Consider the following 23,833-nt stretch of genomic DNA (forward strand, 5'->3'; position numbering starts at 1 on the left):
CCCTAGGCTTTGTTTATCAGTATCTGTCATTTCGCTGAAGTATAAACAACGCAGTGTTTTCGTGCTCCGAGTATGTCAACTTTCGTGCCGTCGAAACGCAATTTGCGGGAAGGTCTGCTTTTCTGCTTCAATTTGAAAAAAATACAGCCCAAGCCCGTGAATTGCTGCAGGAGGCCTACCCAGACCATATTCCGTCGATTTCAACATGTGAGTACTGGTTTCGACGATTCAAAAGTGGTGATTTTCACACCGAAGACAAGGAGCGTCTTGGCCAGCCCAAAAAGTTCGAGGACGCGGAATTGGGGGAATTGGTAAACGAGGACTCGTGCCAAACCCAAGAAGAGCTTGCCGAATCATTGGGCGTTGATAAATCAACCGTTTGCAAGCGTCTAAAAGCGATGGGAATGATCCAAAAGCAAGGGCATTGGGTCCCGTACGAGTTGAAGCTGCGCGACGTCGAACGGCGATTTTTTACGTGCGAATTGCTGATCGAGCGACAAAATCGGAAGGGTTTTTTGCATCGGGTGGTGACTGATGACGAAAAATGGATCCACTACGATAACCCAAAACGCAAAAAATCATGGGGTTTGCCCGGCCACGCATCAACGTCGACGGCCAAGCAGAATATTCACGGCAAGAAAATCATGCTCTGCATTTGGTGGGATCAGGTCGGCGTCGTATATTTTGAGCTGCTCCAACCGGGCGAAACAATCACGGGGGATCGTTACCGACTGCAATTGATGCGTTTAAGCCGGGCATTGAAAGAAAAACGGCCGGAAACGGTAAAAAGGCACGACAAGGTTATTTTGCAACATGACAACGCTCGGCCGCATGTTGCTCAACCTGTCAAAAAATACCTTGGAGCGCTTGGCTGGGAAGTGTTAAACCACCGGCCGTATAGTCCAGACATAGCTCCTTCCGATTACACAAAAAAGCAAAATCGCACTTTTTGTCTGATGAATGACTTTTGATACTTGATGTTTACTAATTTGACAACGCTGATTCTAAATATACCCTCATTTTTTTGTAACAGCTCTTGTTTACGAGTTATAGCTATCACAAAAAAATCACTATATTTCAGTGTTAATTGACGAATATTTAAACAAATATTAAGTTTTCTTAATATTATTTGTCATGGCATCGTCACGACGAGTTTGTATAAATGACCGGAATAGTTTTTGTTTTATTTGCGGAGAGTATATGTTTCAAGAAAACCGTTTGAATGTGACATCGTTCGTGAATGAGGCGTATAAAAATTACTTCGGCCACCCAATGGAAATGAAAAATAAGCCTTGGATTCCACAAAAGGTATGCAAAACGTACGTTGAGTTTCTACGTTTGTGGACGAATAAGAAAAGGAATAAATTTAGATACGAAACTGCTATGATCTGGATTGAACCTGTGAACCACCACGACGACTGTTATTTTTGTATGGTAAAAATAACTGGCATTAACCGAAAAAATCGAGACAAATGGAAATATCCTTCCATACGATCGGCACATAGACGTGATAAACCCACCTTTAGTGTCAAGGGATCGTATAATTTTACCTCCGTTACATATAAAACTGGGGCTTATAAAACAATTTGTTAAAGCTCTTGACAAAAATGGAAATTGTTTTCTTTTTCTGTCTAAAAAGTTTCCAAAATTGAGTGCAGAAAAGATAAAAGCGGATACTTTTGACGGGCCACAGATAAGGTCGTTAATAAAAGACTCAAATTTCATAGACACTATGACAGTGATTGAGAAAATGGCATGGAATGAGTTTGTTTGGCTTATTTCTTAGGAAATAAGAAAAGTTCTGACTATTCTCAGCACGTCGAACAACTAATGGGTCACTTCCAAAGGGTTGGATGTAATATGAGCGTTAAGTTACACTTTCTTCACAACCATCTGGACTATTTTCCGGCCATCTTGGGGATCTCAGCGAAGAACTGGGCGAGCGATTCCACCAGGACCTTCGTACGATGGAGGAACGCTATCAAGGTTACTGGAACACATACATGATGGCCGATTATTGTTGGAGCATTAACAACAGTTCTATGCCTTCAACTTCAGCAAGGAAATCATATAAAAGAAAATTTTTTTAAACTTAAGAAGGCAATAAAATATAATAATCTTTAAATCTATAGTGTTTTATTACAAAAAGTCAAATGTGTCATATAGAGTCATATAGAGCTGATACAGGAATTTTAGTTACAGATTTGAAATTGTCATTAAAAATTGGACTAAAAACATGTATCATAACCCAATCATCAGAAATGCTGTTGTGCAGTGTTATCATTTGTTCCGGCATATGAGTCTCGATTTGGCGGACCAGCGGTTCTCCTCGTACGAGGCTACCAAAATATGGGTTGAGTCATGGATAGCCAAGCAGCGGCCAGAATTTTGGAGAAACGGCATCCGGAAATTGCCCGAAAGATGGGCGAAAGTTGTAGCTAGCGATGGCCAATACTTCGAATAAAATATTTTGTACCGTTTTTTCACAATAAATCCCCAAATCTTCGAAAAAAACCTTTAAAACTAATTCAACCTCCCAATATATTATTTTTATACTTCATTACTTCACTCGTCTTCTCTGTATTACATTTTATGCAAATATTTAACTCATAAAACAGTCTAACATTATGACAGTTTTGACATTTGACTTTTTGACATATGTAGGTATAACATACCAACACAGTAGAAACCAGCAGAAGCTTTGGCAATTGTTACAGTGAACTCCATTTCGCTCGAAAATCGCATTAAAGTAATAAAAATCGACCATCAAAATTGGAGAAGTTACATTTCGTAAAATTCGTGAAATTTTTGGCCAACATAAAATCGTCCTTCTAAGATCGTTTTTAAGAATTTGGTCGATTAATATGAATCGACTTAATGTGCCAATATCAACGGGTGTTGGACCGGGTAATTGAAGGGAAAACATCTGGAGGCGTAATCTACCTTTTTTTCTAAAATTGGATGGCGCGGTCGAAAGATTTTAACAACTATATTTTGACATATTCTTAATGGCATGGATATAACGGATATCAACAGAATTATGTCACAGACTAATTTATCTACAAACCAAATCTCCCGATCGCATAATTTCTTGAAATTCAGCTGTTAATTGGCAGCGCCGGTCATGCCATATCACACCGCGGGATTATTTAGTGGTGATTAATGAGACGTGATAAATGAGATATACCATTTTACCCAAAAGTGACTGAAAATTTTAGTAAAAGAATCGACATATAGTAATAATTTTCATTTATAATTGACAAACCCCACTATTTTTAGTACAATAAAACTTTGAATAAGTTTCTTCTAAAGTCTTTTTTTTATTTTGTTTTGAAAAACAAACTCCGCGTTGAAATTAATCAATTAACCAAATTTCTAATTCATTATATAATCAGCTCATTTTGAATCAGTGAGGAAAATACAAGTCCTACTTTTTTTAAGGATTTTCTTATAAAATGTGCAATACACCCCCTGTTGGCGATGGCAGTGTGACGCGCAGTTAAAGTCCTTTTCCTACGCTCCTAAGCAGTGAGTAAAGCTGCGTTTGTTAATCGAAAGCTGAAAAACTAGTTTTTTGCGACGCCCATGCGCTTTCGTCATGATCTCAATAAAGTTTTCAGCTTTCGATTCAGCTTCGCAGCTTTACTTACTGCTTAGGAGCTTAGGAAAAGGATTTTAACTGCGCGTCACACTGCCGTCGTCAACACCCCCCAAATTTTCAAAATTTTGCAACAGTGAGAGATTTACTAAATATTTAATGTAGACCCCATTAGAAGTTTGCTTTAGTTAAAGGAAAATACATTCCTTTAAATATGGCTAAATTTTGCCGCTTCCAGGGCATAAATCCATTCTCGGTATAGCAATAATGATGTATGTAGGTATATATGTGCCAAATTTTTGTGTACTAATTTTTAGTTAATTTTATACCGGCCATTCTGGAGGATAAGGAAATGAAAAAGTGGATGAGTGTGCAAGGAAAGGCTCTGAGCTTGATCTTCAGCGAGTTTTAGAGAACATAGGCATTCCTCTAAACGAACTGTATACGGCGATTGACATGAACCTAATCGCCTACTAAATACAGGGTCTCCAAAGCGCTCTAGCCAAAACTGAATCATAAAAGGAAAAAATGGCCGCTTGGATTCAACAGATCAACTCCCAGCGTTCTCACAGGTGTTATAACTGTACACTGCACTATTGGTACCTTATCCAGTAGAATGGGTGTACCTCACAATGACTTCTGCAGGAGTGATGGAAATGAAGAAAATATTGAGTTGGTACAAAATCAACTCTGTGAATGCCCTGCACTTCAAAGAAGTAGTGCAAAATATCTTGGCTATTATTTCTTTGAGGGAAATTTACCAAATGCCTCAAGGGAGGGACTTCTTAAGGGGATCCTTATTAAAAAGATCTAACTGATTTAAGCAACTTAGATAGGGGATGGAAATCAAATGCAAGTATCACAGTGGGCTTTAGTACCACCGAGTGACTTATCTTAGACGAGCAACTCTGCTGACCTAACCTGTTATTTTTGTTATTTTTCCTGAAAGGTACAAAGAATACCCATACATAAAGGTAGTAGAGAATTAGTGCATTTCAATTTTCCAAAAGATTTTATAACTCAGATCTATAGAGAAAATTAAAATGCTCTTTCATCATAAGATGAACAAAGTGTGACGGCCACGCCTTGAAACCTCTTGATTTAAAGGTTGAAAACATATTTTACTTTAAATATATTAAAGTAAACTATTCATTGTGGAAGGCGACAAAAAAGATGGTTGGACTTACAATACGTCTCCCACCAATAAGAACCACAAACGGGCAATGGGCCCGAACATCGCCGGAATAAGCGACTATTTTAGCCCAACATTTTAAAAATATATTTCAAAATGAAAAAAATACCGACTTCGATTTGACTCACACAAGGGGCAAAACAACGAGCAAATCATCAAAAAAAGATCCCATTAACAGAGATAAAACAATTAATTAATTCGATATTAAAAAAACACAATTCTCCTGTACATGACCTCATATCAGGAAAATTGTAAGGCATATGCCTGACAGAAGAATAATTTATCTAAGGACCGTTTTCAACGCTGCTATAAAGCTGCAATACTTCCCAAAGGCATGGAAAATTGCCGAAATCATTGCGATCCCAAAGCCCAATGAAGACGCCACGTTTGCATCGTCGTATCGACCAATAAGTCGACAATATCAAAGATATTTGAGAAACTTTGATCGCATAGAGCCTATCATAACAAAAATAAATTTAATTCCCCAACATCAGTTCTGACTTACACGAAAACAATCGACAATTCAACAAGTGCATAGAGTCACTCACAAAATTAATAAAGACTTCAACAATTAACAAGTATGCGGGGCTGTATATCTCGACGTAGCTAAAACCTTTGACAAAGTATTGCACCCTGGACTACTGCACAAACTCTAACCTTGGTTGCCAAATGACTACTTTCTAATGCTAAAAAGTTACATCCAACATAGAAAATTGTATGTTAAATGTAATGTCGCATGTTCATACATTGAACCTATGAACGCAAGAATTCCCCAAGGTAGTATAATATATTAGGACCCACTCTGTATCTCATCTACACCGCTGATTTACGGGAACCGTCTTCAGGAAACAGCACAATTACGATGTTTGCAGATGACACTGTATTAAAGGCATCTCAGAGAGATTCGAATATAGCACAAACAAGTTTACAAAACAACCTAGACAAATACTGGATTGGTTCAAAAAATGAAATATAGAAATTATTGGCGAAAAAAAAATTCAAGTCAATTACACGAACAGAAAGGTAACCATAGACTCATTAAAGATTTGGAACTCTGACGCGAATACTGATACGAAAGTTAAATACTTAGACATTACAATTGTCTCTAAACTAAACTAGAAAGGCCAAAGGTAAAAAAAAGATTTTTTAATTAAAAATCGCTTTCGGCAACTGATCTAGCTGCTAGGACCTCAGTCAAAGGTCTCGCTGCAAAACAAATACTTAATCTACAAAACGACAATTGCACCAATTTGGAAGCATGGCAAAGAAGTTTTGTAGCACTTGTTGGCAAGAGAGGTTCTACGTTGGATAGCTAGGCTGATATTACTATAGGTGTTAATGCTTAATGCCTAAATAAACAAAGTCTTTTACAACCTCGAAATAATAACTGTCAGCAGTGACGTGGGTGCCGATACGCCAGTGCGCCGACTGTTTGTTTGATGATAGGAGGTACTTCGTTTTAACCTCGTTCACCACCAGACCCATTCGCTTTGCTCCTTTACCCAGTTTGGAGAAGGCAGAACTAACAGCGCGGTTGTTAAGGCCGATGATATCAATATCATCGGCATACGCCAACAAATGTACGCTCTTATAAAATACTGTGCCTGAGCGATTAAGTTCTGCGGCTCGTACCATGCTCTCCAACATCAGGTTAAAGAAGTCACACGACAGTGAGTCACCATATCTGAAACCTCGTATGGTATCAAATGGCTCGGAGAAGTACTTCCCAATTCTGACGGCGCTCCTCGTATTGAGCAACGTCATCTTGCATAGCCGTATTAGTGTTGCGGGGATACCAAATTCAGACATCGCGGCATACAAGTAACTCCTTTCCGTACGGTCGAATGCAGCTTTGAATTCGACGAAAAGATGGTGTGTGTCGATTCTCTTTTCATGGGTATTTTCCATAATTTGGAGTATTGTAAATATTTGGTCCATGCTAGACTTTTCAGGTCTAAAGCCACACTGATAAGGTCCAATAAGTTAGTTGAATTCACGAAATACGCTTGCTAGATCCTTATAGGCGATATTTGGGAGACTAATCCCGCTATAATTGGCACAGATTGCAGAATCACCCTTCTTATGAATTGGGCAGAGCACACTTAAATTTTTGTTATTTTTAATCAAAGTTGGGTATTAATTTTTCTTCACAAAAACGGTTGAAATTTCTTTTTGTTTTTACGCCCGCACGGTACAAAATTTTGTTTACTTAATGATTTTATCTCACAAGTATAAAATAATCGAGACAGATGTAGGCATATGTGTACCAAAATGCTCAAACTGATGGAAGAAGTTGATTTAGCCATGCCTGTTCAGCCGTCCATCTGTAAATTCGTTATTGTTGCCAAGTTAATGTTTTTCTTTTGGTAAAATTTTGAAACAAGTCGAAGAATAAAGCGGCAAAACACGCTTCTGACATTTTTTTAAAGCCAGTTTAAAACTTTGCCTCTAAAATTAACTTTTACCACAAACTTAATACGCAATATAAAACTCTTCTTTAAACTGATACAGTTTTGTTGATTACAATCAAAAAACTATTCACTGCAATACCACAGAAAGTCTCATTTACCTGCAAATGATTTTCTGCAAAACACGCAACACTCATTCGATGCCCTCAAATTTTTTAAAACACAAATTAGTTTAGAGACATATACTCGTACCTTTTAAAATATATTTCAATATTTACTTTATTAATAGCGGTTAAATATGTATATATTTAATAAAAAGCTTTCACTACAGTGAATATTATAAATATTTTACTCGATGTAAGCCTACAGTTTTACGCCGCCTCCGAGAGACAGATAGTTTCTTATGAGAAGCTTTTTTACGGCAGGAACACACTCAGAAGTTTGCCATTGTCTGCCGAGGAGTCATTAGAAGAAAACTGTGTCCATAATTTTCTTACTATTTAGTGTTTCGTAACCAGAGACTCAAACACGAGCATTAGCGAGGTTTAGCTACGCACCAACCAATCGGCTACGAGGATCTGGCTTATAATGTCGCGTAAAACAAAATATGACAGATGCATTGTGATATTTTGAAAAGCAATGGGAATACATAACAGCATGAGCCACGGTGGAGAGAATTCAGAATGTTTGGCCCATGCCAGACTGTTAACCGGCTATCAGCGAATTTGAAGGAGCCAACTGATTTGGTCGCACAACAGCGAATGTGATGGCGGTTTGTTTACGACAAAACTGAGATAGTGTTGGTGATATAGGAAAAAATCAACACAGCCTATGCTCAAGAATGTTAGAGAAAATGATTGCGCCTTCCGTATTCGCTGTTTTGTAAGGATTTATCTATAAACAAACTAAAGGAATAGGAATTGCTTGTTTGTGAAGAAGAAGAGTAGGTGAAAGCAATGGAAATAACCAAACACAGGAAATTATACGCACACACACATACTTTCTAGGCACTTCCGACTTTCGACCTGTACTTTAGCAATTTGACACCCGGTATTTCTTTTGCATTAGTTTGTTTAGTTTTAATCTTACAAATCACAATATAACCAAGCCTTCCAGTGGATTTTCACAAACATGTTTATTTTCTCCTTCTTTCGTTTGTTTTGTATTGCGAAGGGAGCTGACGTCAGACTTGTCAAAATCGCAAAAAATTGAGAAACTCGTTTTTTAATGGCGTCACCTAAGATACTCAATTCGCCTTGATGTACGCTCATGCTTCTTCGTTGCTGTCTGATTGGACGAGTGTGTGAAATGAGCGGGCAGAATTCTACTGCCGAGTCCCCGGTGAGGTGGCAACAGAAGTTACTCTCGGAAGTTATTTCCGATGGCCAATTTAATGTGATCAAAATTTGGCGAACATGAGTTAACAGCATTTTCGAAGTCTTCAACCATATATAATATGTATTAGGCCACGCCGATTTGTGGGGAGGCAAAAAAATGGCCCATTGCTCTGTGAAAATCATATACTAGGGATCAAAATAAGAAACTTTGCCGAAGGAACCATACCTCTAAAACGAATTCTGATGTCCCCCAATTTGGGTCGAACTTTTAGTTTATTTTGTGGGGAGGCAAAAAAATGGCCCATTGCTCTGTGAAAATCATATTCTAGGGATCAAAATAAGAAACTTTGCCGAAGGAACCATAGCTCTAAAACGAATTCTGATGTCCCCCAATTTGGGTCGAACATTTTAGTTTCTTTTCTCATGTAAAGGCCAAAAATGGTGATATTTTGAAATGATTGTATGGGGACCCCCTCAGGGCAGTTCCAGGGGGTGTGCCACTGGCATGGGTGGATCGTCCAAAGTTAGTGGGGGTCGGTCATACATTTGGACTCGATTAGAACACTCTAAATGGGTCAAAGTGGGATTTTTCAAAATTTGCCCCTACCCATCAGAATTCGTTTTAGTGTTATGGTTCCTTCGGCAAAGTTTCTTATTTTGATCCCTAGTATATGATTTTCACAGAGCAATGGGCCATTTTTAAATCGACCCGCCCTAATATGTATATACGTACATATGGTATATATGCATACATATTTTGCGCATACACCCTTTTTTGGTGTTTGGCCGAGCTCCTCCTCCTATTTGTGGCGTGCGTCTTGATGTTGTTCCACAAATGGAGGGACGTACAGTTTCAAGCCGACTCCGAACGGCAAATTGGTGTTTCGTCGAGATTCGAACCTACGTTCTCTATCTCTATCATTGAAAACTGGAAATCTCTTTCTGCTAGCTGCTTTACACCTTCAATTGGCTCAAATACCTCGTTTTTTTAATGCAAATTTCATTTTACGGTAAAAGTCACACAATGCAATGCCGAATATGGCAGATGATTCAACACTGGGATGATGTACCTGATTGACAATGCATTATTTGAAATACGGACGCTCTTAATCACTTTTACATTTAATATTTTTCCTGCGGACCAAAAAATAGCTGTAATGTAAACGCTAATGTAATGTAATGGCTATGCTGATACTGGTTTGTTTACAGAAGTGATATGTGCCGCATTCGAAAGAGAAGGCAGCGCCAGTCTCGTTATTTATTAATCACTCCTCTTGTTTACGCAAGTTAAAAATAAAAAAATAATAATAACTGTACATGTACCCAAAATACTTACAATGATAAGGCGGATAGGGCTCAGAGTTTTGCTGAAGTCTATTTTGAGTGATTTACTCCAATTTCATAACTCACAGTCTTACATACATATGTTAACCTGTATTATATGTGTGATATTTACCTCTGTTACTTTCGTAATAATTTATCATCGTAAAATAATGAGCCTCGTAGGTGTACTTATGTAAAAAATATAGGTGTTGCAGGTAATTAAATTGTTTTCCGCGAATTATTTGGCTGTCATCAATCACCCGCGCATTCGAAACAAATGAATACCACTGTACCGTATCGTGGCAATGTGCACATGTAACGCGGCTCACATTTATTTCGCAACACTTGTATTTTCAATGAGATTTTCAACACTTCGCCAACCAGCAGCAGCGCAGCATCACCAACAATGCACATAAAACGCAACACCATTATCGTGATTGTCATTGCCATCCATAAAGTAACAACAAAGCCACCAAGCGCAACAATAATAAAAGAGGAGATGACAACAACAAAAAAAATAACCGTAATTACGTGCACAACTGTGGTAATAACTTCAACGAGATTATCATTGGCCATAACAACAATAAGACACGGCCCAAAAAACTCAAGATGGGCGCGTGTAAATAAAACGGCCGACCTCTTGACGCTTGCGGATGCTACAATACGCCTACATGACAAAACTATGTAATGCCAGCGGCTATGACAACAACAACTAGTTTCGTTGCAGCAGAGCTTTGTATAGATATAAAAATCAAATAGGTAACAACAACTTCCCGGTTTATGTTGCATTTAACAAACAAGCGGATGCGATTTATTACCGGCATGCACTGGAGAAAATGAGAGTGAGAGTGATTTGGTCGCTGATACATACAGTGAGTTGGGGGAATGACTAAAAAGGTGAATCGCACTGAGCATCAGCCAACAGCTAAAGCAACTGAAGCAGTTGCGGCGGCAGTAACGGCCATAGCCATAGCTAACTAGAAGACTACCATTGATAAAATAACAACAAAGAAAGCAATTAGATGCTTTGGAAGGTGCTGCTTTGTCATACCACGAGTATTACGAGCTCACGGCGGACGGTCAGCAGTGTTGCAAATGAAAATGAAAGTAATCGAATAACGGCAAAGCGCCAGTTCAACGTAGTAGCGCGTGCTGCTGAATTGGCTAGCGCGATGCAAGGTGACGCGGTTGGATGCTTGACTACCGCTAACATACTGTTGGTTGAAGACTAGCACAACGACTCAGTACTGACGTGATGCTTTGTTTTTGTTTTAATTTCGCTTTGTTGTTATTTTTCATCATACATTTCATTTACTGTTTTCTTTTTTTCTTTTTCTCGAATCACTTTTATTTTCAATGAAATTTTCATTTCAAACATCATTTACACTCGCACTGGCGCTCGCTAATACGCGTATGTATGTATGTATGTAGTTGGAGAAGGACGCGGCAGGTGGGCGATGGAAAAATGTTGGGTGATAGGTGTTATGTATGTATGTGTGTGAGGTACATAAAACAGCAGCAGCAGCAGCGTGCACTCATAAAGCCACAAAAATTATACAAAGCGGTGCGCTCAACTGAAAAGCTCAAAATGGAAGGGAGGCTGCATGGGAGGCAGTGTTTGACGCCGTGACGCCCGCTGCCATTGCACGTCGGCGGTTGTTGCGGCTGAAGTAGAGGCCGCGTGCGCGACAGGAGCTTAGTGCAGTTGCATTTGAACGGTAGTCGCGTGCGAGTCGCAACTTTTGGAACGCTTTGTGTTCAAGCAATTTGTCCTCAAGCGCGAGCGTGTTGAAGAAAGGAAAAGGCTTATGAGCGCTCAATATCGCGCTATTCGTAAGCTATTAGTTTTATTTTACTTGCAGTTCAGTCTAAAGTGCATTCCATTACATAATCACATCGTTGCTCACTGAAACCAAAAGTAAATGATTTACATTGCTTGCAAACGCGATTGTCGCTATCCGCTGATGTACACACATCGGCCGCGTTCGTACATTCTATCCTAGCCTCTTTCAAAATATTGCACCTGCTTCGCACTTGCGCACAATTAGTAGCGCTGTCTTATGCTGCTTATGCGGCCACTTTGCTGCAGGTGATTAATGGACTTTTTGGTAAATGATATACAGAAGCGTATTAGCAGTGCTCACCAATTATGAGCTAGGCCAGTAATTAAATGTGCAGAATAAACGCACGAAGAGAGTGGATTCCGCGCACAGAAACCCCGTAACGCAGCTGCAAAAACAGTGGCAAAAGGCAAAAGCCAAGCAGTAGATCATCATAATGAAGTGAAAAATAGTATACTTTTAAATTAAAGCTAATACAAAGTTAGCAAATTACTAACAAACAAACCAAAAAGAAAAAACAGAAAAAACGCTACCAGAAGAAAAGTACTTTTCGCAAGGCATGCGCAAATTTTACCAGTCAACATTGAGTGGCGCATTCAGCACCGCCGCATTATCGTTTCGTTTGCCTTGCTGTGTGAAAGTGGAAATTCCGCGCGTGTGCACCAAATCCGCATCCAGCTCCTGAGCCGCAACACTCGAACTCTAGTGGCACAATCGTCGTGTTCATAAAATTCATATGCGATTTGTTGTTGTATAAATAAGGACTGTTTTGACACCGAATCGCCATTGAATGGTAATACGCGAAAAATTTTTAATGGACTGTTAAGTGCGCCTAGACACCTGTTCAAGTGTAAATAAATGACTTTGTGAACGGCAAACGCGACCGTGTGCAGATGCGGAAATGCTGCACATATTCAAGATTTCGCAACCACAAATACTAGCGCTGAGCTGTCCATGCAACAATCTATAAATAATGTGATTAAACATGTTTTTTCTGCCTCGCTTATTGTTGTTGTGCCTAATTATATTTGTAGCAACAGCAGCAACAACAACCCAAAATTTCAAACATCGTCAATTCAGTGCAGGTAAAACTAAACGTTTTTAGAAATATATGGCATCAAATTATTTGAATTTTATAGCTGGAAAATACCATAGAGGGAATTTGCATAAGACTACTTTCTATATGTGCATGTACATATGTAAACTTGTAAAAATTTAAATTATTTCAGGTTTCACAATTGTTATTCAAAATACCGCTCTTAACAATTATATGCGAAAAATAATATCATTTAAATGGCCACTATGTACCTGTAATAGTTAGAATCCGAATGAAATGTTTAGCAGCTCTACAATATGTTAGAGTGTCTCTCGGGGCTAGAGCTTCAGAGCTTACTTAGATTCGTAAAAGTCGTATTCTTATAACAAGAAGCCTACTAGAAGGAAACGTAAGGGTCAAGCTCCATCTGGTACCACTAAGGACCAGTAAGTCTATGCGCTGGCTTTCAACCACCCAGGTCAACCTAACCTAACCTAATGTCCACTAAGAGCACAAGTACAGACTGTCATACATGAATTAAAACTTTCAAGGACTCACTCACCACATTATCACATTGAGTTCAGTAATCTCGATCCGAATGTTGTGCTTCAGCAGTGGAATCAACGTTGGCTTATTCGCAATGGCTTTACTTTTCAAAACACCAAAGTCTGGTTTTCTATCCTCGACAGAACCAATTTTTTTAATTTTTTCACCAAACTTTGAATTATCCTCTCATTCCGATGATTATTTCCTCAAAAAAAATCTGTCTACTTGACAAACGTAAAAAATGGCATAAAGAAAGTTGCCGTCTAAGAATTATGCACTACTGACATTTAGGCGTCACTTTTAAACCCTTTATCTGAATTTAAGCGATAAAAAGGGCAAAAAATTAGAAAATTTCATTTCGTTTTATTTGCTGTTATTAAAGTAGGCTCCATTAGAAACAGAGCAAGACTCATTACGGCCAAATGGTATTAGAAATGTGTGACAGATACTGGTATTCCCCTATGGAGCAATAATAGAGATGAAATAATACGACAGCTTTCCCTGTTCATTGCCGGATGGTTTATGTGTTACTTCTTTAGAGGCATGCATATATATTTAAAGGACAAGTTTGCCATTAGGGGGATTTATAATTTTTGCAATCATCAGTTGTATTTGACACTTGTGAACTAGACAGCTACAGTATACAAACAGACAAATAATGGAGCGCGTTAATGTCAAAATAAAGATTTTCATCACTCAAAATAATGTTTTTTTATTAATTAAAAAGTTATTAAAAACCAAAATTGGAGAATTAATTTTGCGCCCCTTGTATTATTTGCTTGCAGCATGGTAATAAAATTGTGAAATCTGTGAAATGCAATTTACTTGTGAATAAAAAATTAAAAGCCTAAATAAGCCTAATTATAAATCCCTTATACTCACTAATTTTTTTAACTTCATTTTTTATTCTGTCCATTATTATATTTCTTGGCAGACCTTTTTTAAAAAAATAAAGTAATAAAGGTATATTTTCAATGAAATATCTTTTCTAATTTATGCTTGAATCTCAATTCGAAACTTCGCTCTCTTTTTTTGATGTCGTACTATCTTGGGAACTTTGTTGTATTCAGCATTAATGAAATACTGGACTTGGGTGCTGTTTTTGATTCCCGTTTCACTTCAATTGGCCACTAAAACTTGATTTTTTCTTAACACGTTGGCTGCCAAAGCCTTTTTAGAATTTTGATCGTTCAGTAGCAGTGTCATTTAACAATTTTGGCCACCTGAGGCCAACAACTTATTTATGTTCTTTGTTGTTTCTTAGTGCCTAAAAATAAGTTTTGACTACTCGCGACTTTATTTTGGTCGCTAATTTTGCAGTTATAATGGTTTTTTTGTGTCGCACATGTTGTGGGGCCACGTCGCACGAAAATGTGCGACAGTAATTTTTTGTAGTTTTTGAGTTGTATTTGATATTTTTGGTTTATTTTACTTAGTTTTCCACCAGGAAGCGAAGGCAACGTGCTTTTGAAAAACCTCTTGCTGTTATTGATTACAACAAAGCCAAATTAGGTGTTGATATATCCGATCAAATGACCGCCTACGCCACCACTCTCAGAAGAGGTGTTAAGTGGTACCGCAAAGTGGCTTTTGAACTGTTACTAGGAATGTCTGTCGTAAATGCCTTTATAATATATAAAAAGGCTACAAACAAAGATATTTTAAATAACCAAGTTCCGGCAGGAGACTTCAAATGCTTTGTTGAACTTCATGTATCCAGAACCCATAACAAAAGGAAAACATTTTATAGAAAAAAGAAAGGACGACAACGGAAAAACAATAAGGCGTGCTTGTGTATTGTGTTATGCCATGTCAAAAAAATCTGCTGATAGAGTAACAGCCAGAAAGAGCTTGAAAAGGACCACCACCTACTGCCCAATAAACCGCAACTATGTGTAGAATGTTTTCCTAAATATTCCCACCAGAAAAATTAATTTTTGCACTGATCTCCATTAAAAAATTGAATTTTTAATTTTAAGTTTATTGTTTTTCTACTGATTTCCATTTGAATTTACATACATATATGTATATTTTTATATTTGTTTTGTTAATTAATTTCTTTTAATTAAATAATTAATTTACAAATTTTTTATTATCCAAAAAAATACCATTAAAAATACACAACGGCCATAGGAAATACACCAAAATGTTCACCATAGGCCAGAGAATCCAAATTCTATGGAAAATTCCATATTAAAATGTACAAAAATGTGTGACGTGGCCTCAGGGTAACATTTAGGTGTCGCATGAAAACGTGCGACGTGGCAGCCAACGTGTTAAAGCTCATGTACTGTTCGGAAAATTTTTTTTATTACGTTTATTTGCGCAAGACTTGAATATGACTTAATTTGAAGTCCTTTTTTATACTTCTCACGCTGAGCGTCTAGGACGTATTCAAAAGAGATTTGTACGCTTCGCTTTACATTATTTACCCTCTACTCTCGCCATGCCTTCCGATAGCGCCTAGAATTCGAATGTAGACGAGTGGTGAATTCCTTAATTTTTATCGCGCATATCATTATATTCTATTTGAATTGTAATCTTACTCTGTAAAGATGTGATACTTCATTGACTTGAAATAATAATAAAAGTAATAAATAAATAAATATCCTCGTATCCGAGATAAAAGGTCCAACTACTGGTTCAAAGCACTGAAATTAGTAAATATGATTTTGATTTGATAATTTTATGAAATGACACAATTAAATACATGAAATTCATATGAAGAAAATCGATAACCTAATTACGATTAGCACAAGGAGGTGAGCTTAGTTTCAATGATATTTAAATAAATAAATTTAAATTAGGAATTACTACGCAGACTTTCTAAAGCTGGGATTCCTTTAGAAAGTCTGCGTAGAGGTAGTAGAGATTCACCAAAATTGAAATAGTTAGCACTATTAAAAACTAAAAGATCACAAAACACTTATATGCTCACATCCCGACCGAAATTCTCAAAAAACTACATCCATTACTCATTTGCTTAATGCCTGCTTAACTAGTCCATACACTCGTCGAAAAATACAAACAGTGCTCAACCAAAATCAAATTTTTTTAGCAGTTTTCCTGGCCATATGATAAGAGAAAATAGAAATACTCTTTAAAATAAAAAAAGCAACTGCTAAATGCATATTTGCTTCTTACATCGTATTTAACCTGTTATAAGTAAAATATGAAAATGAATCATCCAATTTCCAACAAATTAAAGAAGGGGTCCCTCAAGGCATATAAGTCCAATCCTATACCTAATTTTTACAAACGATCTGCTATCCACAAATGGTGTTCTGACCGGTATAAAACACATTGCGCTTTTACAAAGAATTGACAAAAGACACAACAATGGCTGTGAAATGCAATTGACTGCAAAATATGATCTATACTTGCTAGTTAATTCAAAAAACTTAGGTATTGAAGTGAATTTCAAGATTGGTCTGTAATTTAAATCGTTGTTTTTGTTTCCATTCGTATGTTTAGGGGTGATAAACGAAGTTTTGAATTGAAAATAGAAGTAATAGGTGATAAACTTTTTTCATTAGGAAACATTGATGAAGGAATATCAGATACAGAATTTTTTCGATTTTATGAAGCTCCAAAATGATTTTGAGTTCCTCTTTATGTTGTTCCTATGCGTTTATATTCGTTTTCGGTACATCCTTTTTCGGTTCGAAGGGCAGAAGTTACCAAGAAGGGTTAATTTAGCAATATCTAATTAATCACAGACTACAGCACCGCAAGTTTTTCTGCTCGTGGTAACGTGCAAACTGATGAAACCGAGTGGACTCGATAACTTACACATCAATAGAGAATTTAAAAAGCTTTCTTTCTGATAATGAGGTGATTTTGAAGGAATTAAAGTTTTACCACGGGCAGGCATTTAACAAAGAGCTAAAATGAAGAGTTGGATAGTCTCCATGAAGATGCGATGCTGCGACTGACGGAACATATTTCTAATGAGTGTACTTTCACATGGGTAGATGAAGTGTGCAGAGCACGTTAATGTCAGCGTCGATGTCAACAAACTTTTTCCAAAACTAGAATGTATCAATTTATTAAACATTTGCACAAATACATTCAAAATAAAATAAATATTAAAATTATTAAAAAGCCCTCTAAATATAATAGTAATTGATTTAAATAAGTACAGGTGGTTTGTTAAGTACATATGCTTATGTTCAAAGTATATTTGGGCACAAAATAATTCTAGAGCAGCGGCTGTGTTAGCCTTAGGAGTTTCTTCGAGCATCTCGCAACTTTGCACGTTTGTGCACAAACTTAGCGCTCGCTGAAGTGACGCAAAAGTACACCTGTCCTGGAGCAAATCAGAGGTTTTTAAGGGAATTTCGATCCCCACATTACGTGGAGAATCAGCCCCGAGGGTCTTCTGTATACCTAACTCGACCGCTCGTACCTGCGTCTTAATAGGACATCGAATACATAATTAGAACCAATTGGTTTGTAAGGCCAGTCGAGCCAGAGAAAAATTATGTAGATTTTCCGAATCAGGGACCCATTTTACATAAGAATTAGATGGTCTGGTTCTTGAGGAAAAAATTAATATTTTGTGTAAATCTGTGATTTTAATGACATTGGAATGAGAAAACCATTCATTATGCATTCAAACAGGTTTTAAATTTAGAGTTTCTCCCCTAATGCTAAGCATTTGAGCGGGAAGGGGAGGCGCACTAGCTTCGTTATTATTGCGGACTATTTATATATAAGTATGTCTGATCGAGTTTTATTTTATAACCTTCTTCTTCACAGACGCGACTTTGGCCGAGTTTAACAAAGCGCGCCACTGGTTTCTTTCTCATGCTAGCCGGCGTCAGTTGGAAACGCAAGTTAAAGCAAGTCCTTCCCTACCTGATCTTTCCAACGCAGAGGAGGTCGTCCTCTTACTCTGCTACCACCAGCTGGTACCGCATCGAATATTTTCAGAGCATTTGTATCCACTCGGACGACTCAGCGAACGTAGCCGCTAGATCTTTATTCTCTGCACTATGTCGATGTCGTCTCAAACACTCCAATAGACGCCCCTTCGCACGACGCTAATAGAGTATTAATTTTGTTCGTCGAGATAAGACTTTACTACTCAATTGCCTACTTAGTCCAAAGTATCACTTGTTGGCAAGAGAGATTCTTCGTTGGATTTCAAGTCTGACATTATTATCGGTGTTAGTGTTGGTTGCTAAATAAACGAAGTCTCTTACAACCTCAAAATCATAACTGTCAACAGCGTCGTGGGTGCCGATAAGCCAATTGGTTGTTTAATGTCAGGAGGTACTTCGATTTGTGTTCATTTGGCACCAGATCCATTCACTTTGCTTCTTTATCCGGTCTGGAAAAGACAGAACTAACAGTGCGGTTGTTAAGGCCGTTGATGTCAATGTCATCGGCATACGCCAACAAATGTACGCTCTTATAAAATATTGTGCCGGGGCAATTAAGTTTTGATGGTGTGTCGATTCTCCTTTCATGGCTATTTTCCAAGACTTGGCGTATTTTGAAAATCTGATCGATGGTAGATTTTCCTTTTCTTTTTATGGCCACATTCAATTTACTCCGTTCAAAAATACAACTAGACATAGTTAATAAGCTCTTATGCCAAGAACGCCAACATCGGTCAACAATTATTGAGCATGAAAACATTTGTTTTAATTGAAAGAAAGCGTAGTTTTTTGCCAATGCGGAGTTTCGTCATTAGTACCTCTAGTTAAGCGAGTTGGACTCTTTCCAAAAGGTTTTTGAAAGGAATATTTTGATAATATGAAAATTTGTTTTGAACACGTCAAGCCAATTATTCACAATATCGAACGGATTCTACTTACTTATATGGTTGTCAAAAAAGTCTTGCGGTATTTCCGCAAGCTTGTCTTTGCAAGCGCGTAGTTCTATATTAGTTGTATTCGTCACATCGGTTCACGCTAGAGCTTTTTGGAAAGCTCTTTTCACGTGCTAACACGTGTTTGATTAATTGTTGTTTGTTTTTAGTCGTTCGTGAGTTATAGTGTCGCAAACATGGAGCAAAATAAAGAGAAAATACGGCATATTTTACAGTACTACTACGATAAAGGCAAAAATGCATCTCATGCTGCCAATAAAATTTGTGCAGTTTATGGGCCCGATACAGTTTCCATTTCCACCGCAAAACGATGGTTTCAACGTGTTCGTTCTGGTGCAGAGGTGATCGAAGATGCGCCACGGTCCGGAAAGCCTGTCGTCGAAAATTGCGATGAAATCGCTGAATTGATCGAAAGAGACCGGCATAGTAGCAGCCGTAGCATCGGCCAAGAGCTGGGCATGAGTCATCAAACCGTTATAAACCATTTGAAGAAGCTTGGATTCAAAAAGAAGCTCGATGTATGGGTGCCACACGACTTGACGCAAAAAAACATTTTTGCCCGTATGGATGCATGCGAATCGCGTCTGAATCGCAACAAAATCGACTCGTTTTTGAAGCGGATGGTGACTGGCGATGAAAAGTGGGTCACTTACGACAACGTGAGGCCCAAACGGTCGTGGTCGAAAAGCGGTGAAGCTGCCCAGACGGTAGCCAAGCCTGGATTGACGGCCAGGAAGGTTCTTCTGTGTGTTTGGTGGGATTGGCAGGGAATCATCCACTATGAGCTGCTCCCCTATGGCCAAACGCTCAATTCGGACCTGTACTGCCAACAACTGGACCGCTTGAATGCAGCACTCATGCAGAAGAGGCCATCTTTGATCCACATAGGCCGAATTGTCTTCCATCAGGACAACGCCAGGCCACACACATCTTTGGTGACGCGCCAGAAGCTCCGGGAGCTCGGATGGGAGGTTCTTTTGCATCCACCGTATAGTCCGGATCTCGCACCAAGTGATTACCACCTATTTCTGTCCATGGCGAACGAGCTTGGTAGTCGGAAGTTGTCCACAAGAGAGTCCTGTGAAAATTGGCTCTCCGAGTTTTTTGACAATAGTGAAGCGAGCTTCTATAAGAGGGGCATTATGAAGTTGGCATCTCGTTGGGAACTCGTCATCGAACAAAATGGGGCATATTTGACTTAAACCGCATTATTATAACCAATTTTATGAACAATTGAAAATTCAATAAAAATACCGCAAGACTTTTTTGACAACCTTATATAAACTGGTCCAATCATGGCACTTACTGTGGTATGGGAAAGCACCGGTATTGCCAACTTTATTTTCTGTCCTGCATGTTACAGCGTGGGCTTAGGTACAGGTTCCAGCACTCGAAGTGTAACCAACTTCAGACCACTCGCGCAGCTAATACACGACCAGGAGGTGGAGGTGGTCATCAAACGACTGCAACGTCACGTTAAATGGTTCAAAATGTGAAAAATAGACTTGAGCGAAATCTCCGACGAAGTGCCAATCAAATGGCGAAAGAACTGAAAATGTTTGACCATAGTATCCGCCGCATACCGAAAAATGATCTCAAAGTCAAGCCTTACAAGATCCAAAAGGCGCATGATCTCACATCAAAGCAGCAACAAGTCAGACTTGAGAGAGCGAAGGAGTGGCTTTGCTTGGCCGAAGGCGTTCAATTTCCAAACATTGTGTTTTCAGACGGAAAGTTATTCAAATTGAGCAATTTGTAAACTCCCAAAATTATAGGGTTCATTTGACCGACCCTTCATACAAGAATTTGAGTCATCGATTGCCCACCAGGAGGCAGCACCTGCCACAGGTAATGGTTTGGGCCGCTGTAACCGCAGATGGGCGCTCTCCAATCGTCAATGTAAATGCGAAATATTATCGGGAAAGTATTCTGTAGATTGCTTTGAAGTCGTTGGCAGACAAACATTTCGGGGATAGACCATTGACGTTTCAACAGGACTCGGCACTGTCTCACAAAGCTCGAGTAAACCAAGAATGGTTAAAAAATAACGTTTCGAGCGAATCCGATGGACTAAAAGATTCACTAGTCTCGAGGCGTTGAAAAAAGCCATCGTCCGCGGGTGGGCCAAAATACGTGCAAGTCTCATTCGGGCAGCTTGCGACTCATTCCTGGACCATCTCAAGGCCATCGTCAAGGTAAAAGGTGGTCATATCGAGCAAAAGTAAATTGATTCTTAATTTTGTATTTTTTTTCTCAGATTTTTTACTTTGAATTGAATAAAAGTAATTTTCCAAACTAAATTTGTGGCCTTTTTAATTGGTTACTCTTCGAGTGCTGGACCCTGTAAAATATAAGCATCGGACACTGAAGCGTAGGTAAAAAGCTTTATGCAAATACCTCTTATCCAGGAAATGGTTGCACAGCAATTTTAATTTAAGTGGAACATCTGCAAAAATGGAAAAGCTTTCGTCTGTTGCTGGATGCGCGAACCACGTTTGTTGTAATAAAATAAAAGAAAGAAAAGTATTAATAATAGAATTTAACATTGAAATTTTTAATAAAATTCACATACCAGATGACACAATTAGTTCTTTCCATATTTGCTGAATTCCAGAACCCATATCGGACACGACTCCCACAACTAGGTAGCTAATGTCGTGTAATTGTACTCGTATTATTGCATTATATAAGTATACGATTTACTGCTACTATAATATACGAGTATACTATAATAACTGAAAACTGAAGAGTGAGCAACATTGTTGGTCAATTAATAAGCCGATTTGGCTCGGTAGGCAATGGGAAACATCCGAGTGTAATTCTCCCATGATAAAGCTTTATTATTAAGAATATGTACTTAAAATCTAAGCAAAATAAATTGAATTTATTTCTGAATTGCAGGCTGATCTCACTCCTTAATTTGATATTTTTTTATTTGCTTGTTTATGCGCAAAAAACTTATGTAGAACTCTTTGTATGTACGTAGGTTGTGGCTCGCGCTCCAGTCGACGCGAACCACGCACAACAGCAGCAACAGCAAATTCAGAATCTGCGGCAAAGAAAACACAACAAAATCAGCAAACTGATAGAACACCTCGCATAATAGCTGGTTCACCCACAAAGGATGGCCAATATCCATGGCAAGCGTCGCTGGAGCTTTTACATCCATCAATGGGGTTTTTAGGCCATTGGTGCGGCGGCGTTCTTATTCATCCGTATTGGATACTTTCCGCAGCGCATTGCATACATAAGTAAGTAGTCAATAAGACACACAAAGAATTGAAATTCAAAACCCTCTTTCACGGATATTATTCGACCGCTTCACAGTGATCTCTTCAATCTACCCATTCCGCTGCTGTGGACTGTCGTGCTAGGTGAACACAATCGACTCGAAGAGTCTGGCTATGAACAACGTATTCCAGTCGATAAGATCATTTTACATAAACGTTACCGCAACTTTCGTCACGATCTCGCGCTCATGAAGCTCTCCACTCAAGCCAATTTGGGCAAAAACTCCAACATCCGCATCATCTGCCTGCCCTTCGTGTACAATGAGCAGTCGCTGTCGGATGTCGATTTGCCCAGCAGTGATGAAGAGATCATTGCCGAAGGTGAAACAGATGATCCCTTAGAACCGGGACTCTCCGGTGTGCCCGACTTGAGTGACAATTTCCTTCGAAGCGTGCAAAAAGTGCGACGTAATCGAAATGTAACTCTACCCAGCATGCGCGAGCTAATGAACACGAAAATACTAAGTCGACTAAAACAAACAGACACGCAGAGACACGGGCGTGCATTACGCATGACACGGCGGCGAAATGACAAACTGATGAAGGTTCAGGGGAATTACCGGGACTATGAGGGCCTTCTAGACCCGCGTAAGCACTACTTGAAGAATGAAGAAGATATGGACGACTACAAGGAGTTGCCATACAGTGATTGTGTGGCGACGGGTTGGGGCAAATCGAATGTGAGCAGTGATTTAACGAATGTTCTGTTAAGGACGCGAGTGCCATTGCACAACAGTGAGAGGTGTGTGTTTGTTACTATATACGAAGAACAATAACTAAGCAATTGGATTTGAATTTCAGATGTCGCGCGGCCTATGGCAGTTTCGTGAAGATTCACCGTGGCCATTTATGCGCTGGCAAGTTAAATGGCAAAGGCGGTACTTGTGTGGTAAATTTTAAGGTTAAATAAAAATAAAATATATTTCAAAACTTTTCATATGCTACACAGGGTGATTCAGGCGGGCCGCTGCAATGCAGACTCAGCAAGAGTGGCTCATGGCTATTGGCCGGCATTACTTCGTTCGGCTCAGGTTGCGCCATGGAGGGATTCCCTGATGTCTATGTGCGCATTTCGTACTACATGAAATGGATTCAAGACACAATAGCAAACGAATAACCAAGAGCATACAAAAATGTCTATGTATTTGTTGATGTAAATAGTACTCGTACAGCTCAGTATGTAGCTATTAATGTAAAGCGAAGCAAAACAAAACAGGGAAAAGTACAATAATATAATTGTAATAATATTTTTAAATTACATTTATTTGTAAGCTTACTAAACCATGCTTAGACCTAATTATTATTAAATAATTTATAGAAAAGAAGTAGTTTCGTACAAAATTGTTACTTAGACTAATTAAAAATTGTACATAAATACAAAAACTAGAAATTAATTCAATTGTTCCTTGCTAGAATTCCCCTC

The 23,833-nt window shown here is 38.5% G+C and overlaps 1 protein-coding gene across 1 annotated transcript; it reads left to right on the top strand.

Moving 5' to 3' along the window:
• The first annotated feature begins 11,620 nt into the window (after positions 1 to 11,620).
• LOC129251766 (CLIP domain-containing serine protease HP8) lies at positions 11,621 to 23,691 on the top strand. The gene is made up of 5 exons (XM_054890858.1): positions 11,621 to 12,784; positions 22,107 to 22,371; positions 22,448 to 23,152; positions 23,212 to 23,299; positions 23,360 to 23,691. Exons 1-5 carry the CDS (start codon positions 12,685 to 12,687, stop codon positions 23,525 to 23,527), a joined length of 1,326 nt encoding a protein of 441 aa, XP_054746833.1. The 5' UTR covers positions 11,621 to 12,684; the 3' UTR covers positions 23,528 to 23,691.
• The last annotated feature ends 142 nt before the right edge of the window (positions 23,692 to 23,833 follow it).

The sequence above is a fragment of the Anastrepha obliqua genome, chromosome 1 (assembly GCF_027943255.1).
Source record: "Anastrepha obliqua isolate idAnaObli1 chromosome 1, idAnaObli1_1.0, whole genome shotgun sequence".
NCBI lineage: Eukaryota > Metazoa > Arthropoda > Insecta > Diptera > Tephritidae > Anastrepha > Anastrepha obliqua.

What these genes read in the sequence shown, in the direction of transcription:
- LOC129251766 (XM_054890858.1), top strand. Translation starts at nt 12,685, where the DNA reads ATGTTTTTTCTGCCTCGCTTATTGTTGTTGTGCCTAATTATATTTGTA. An exon ending in ACATCGTCAATTCAGTGCAG is followed by an intron (nt 12,785 to 22,106) that starts GTAAAACTAAAC and finishes GTATGTACGTAG; the next exon opens with GTTGTGGCTCGCGCTCCAGT. An exon ending in GCAAAGGCGGTACTTGTGTG is followed by an intron (nt 23,300 to 23,359) that starts GTAAATTTTAAG and finishes TATGCTACACAG; the next exon opens with GGTGATTCAGGCGGGCCGCT.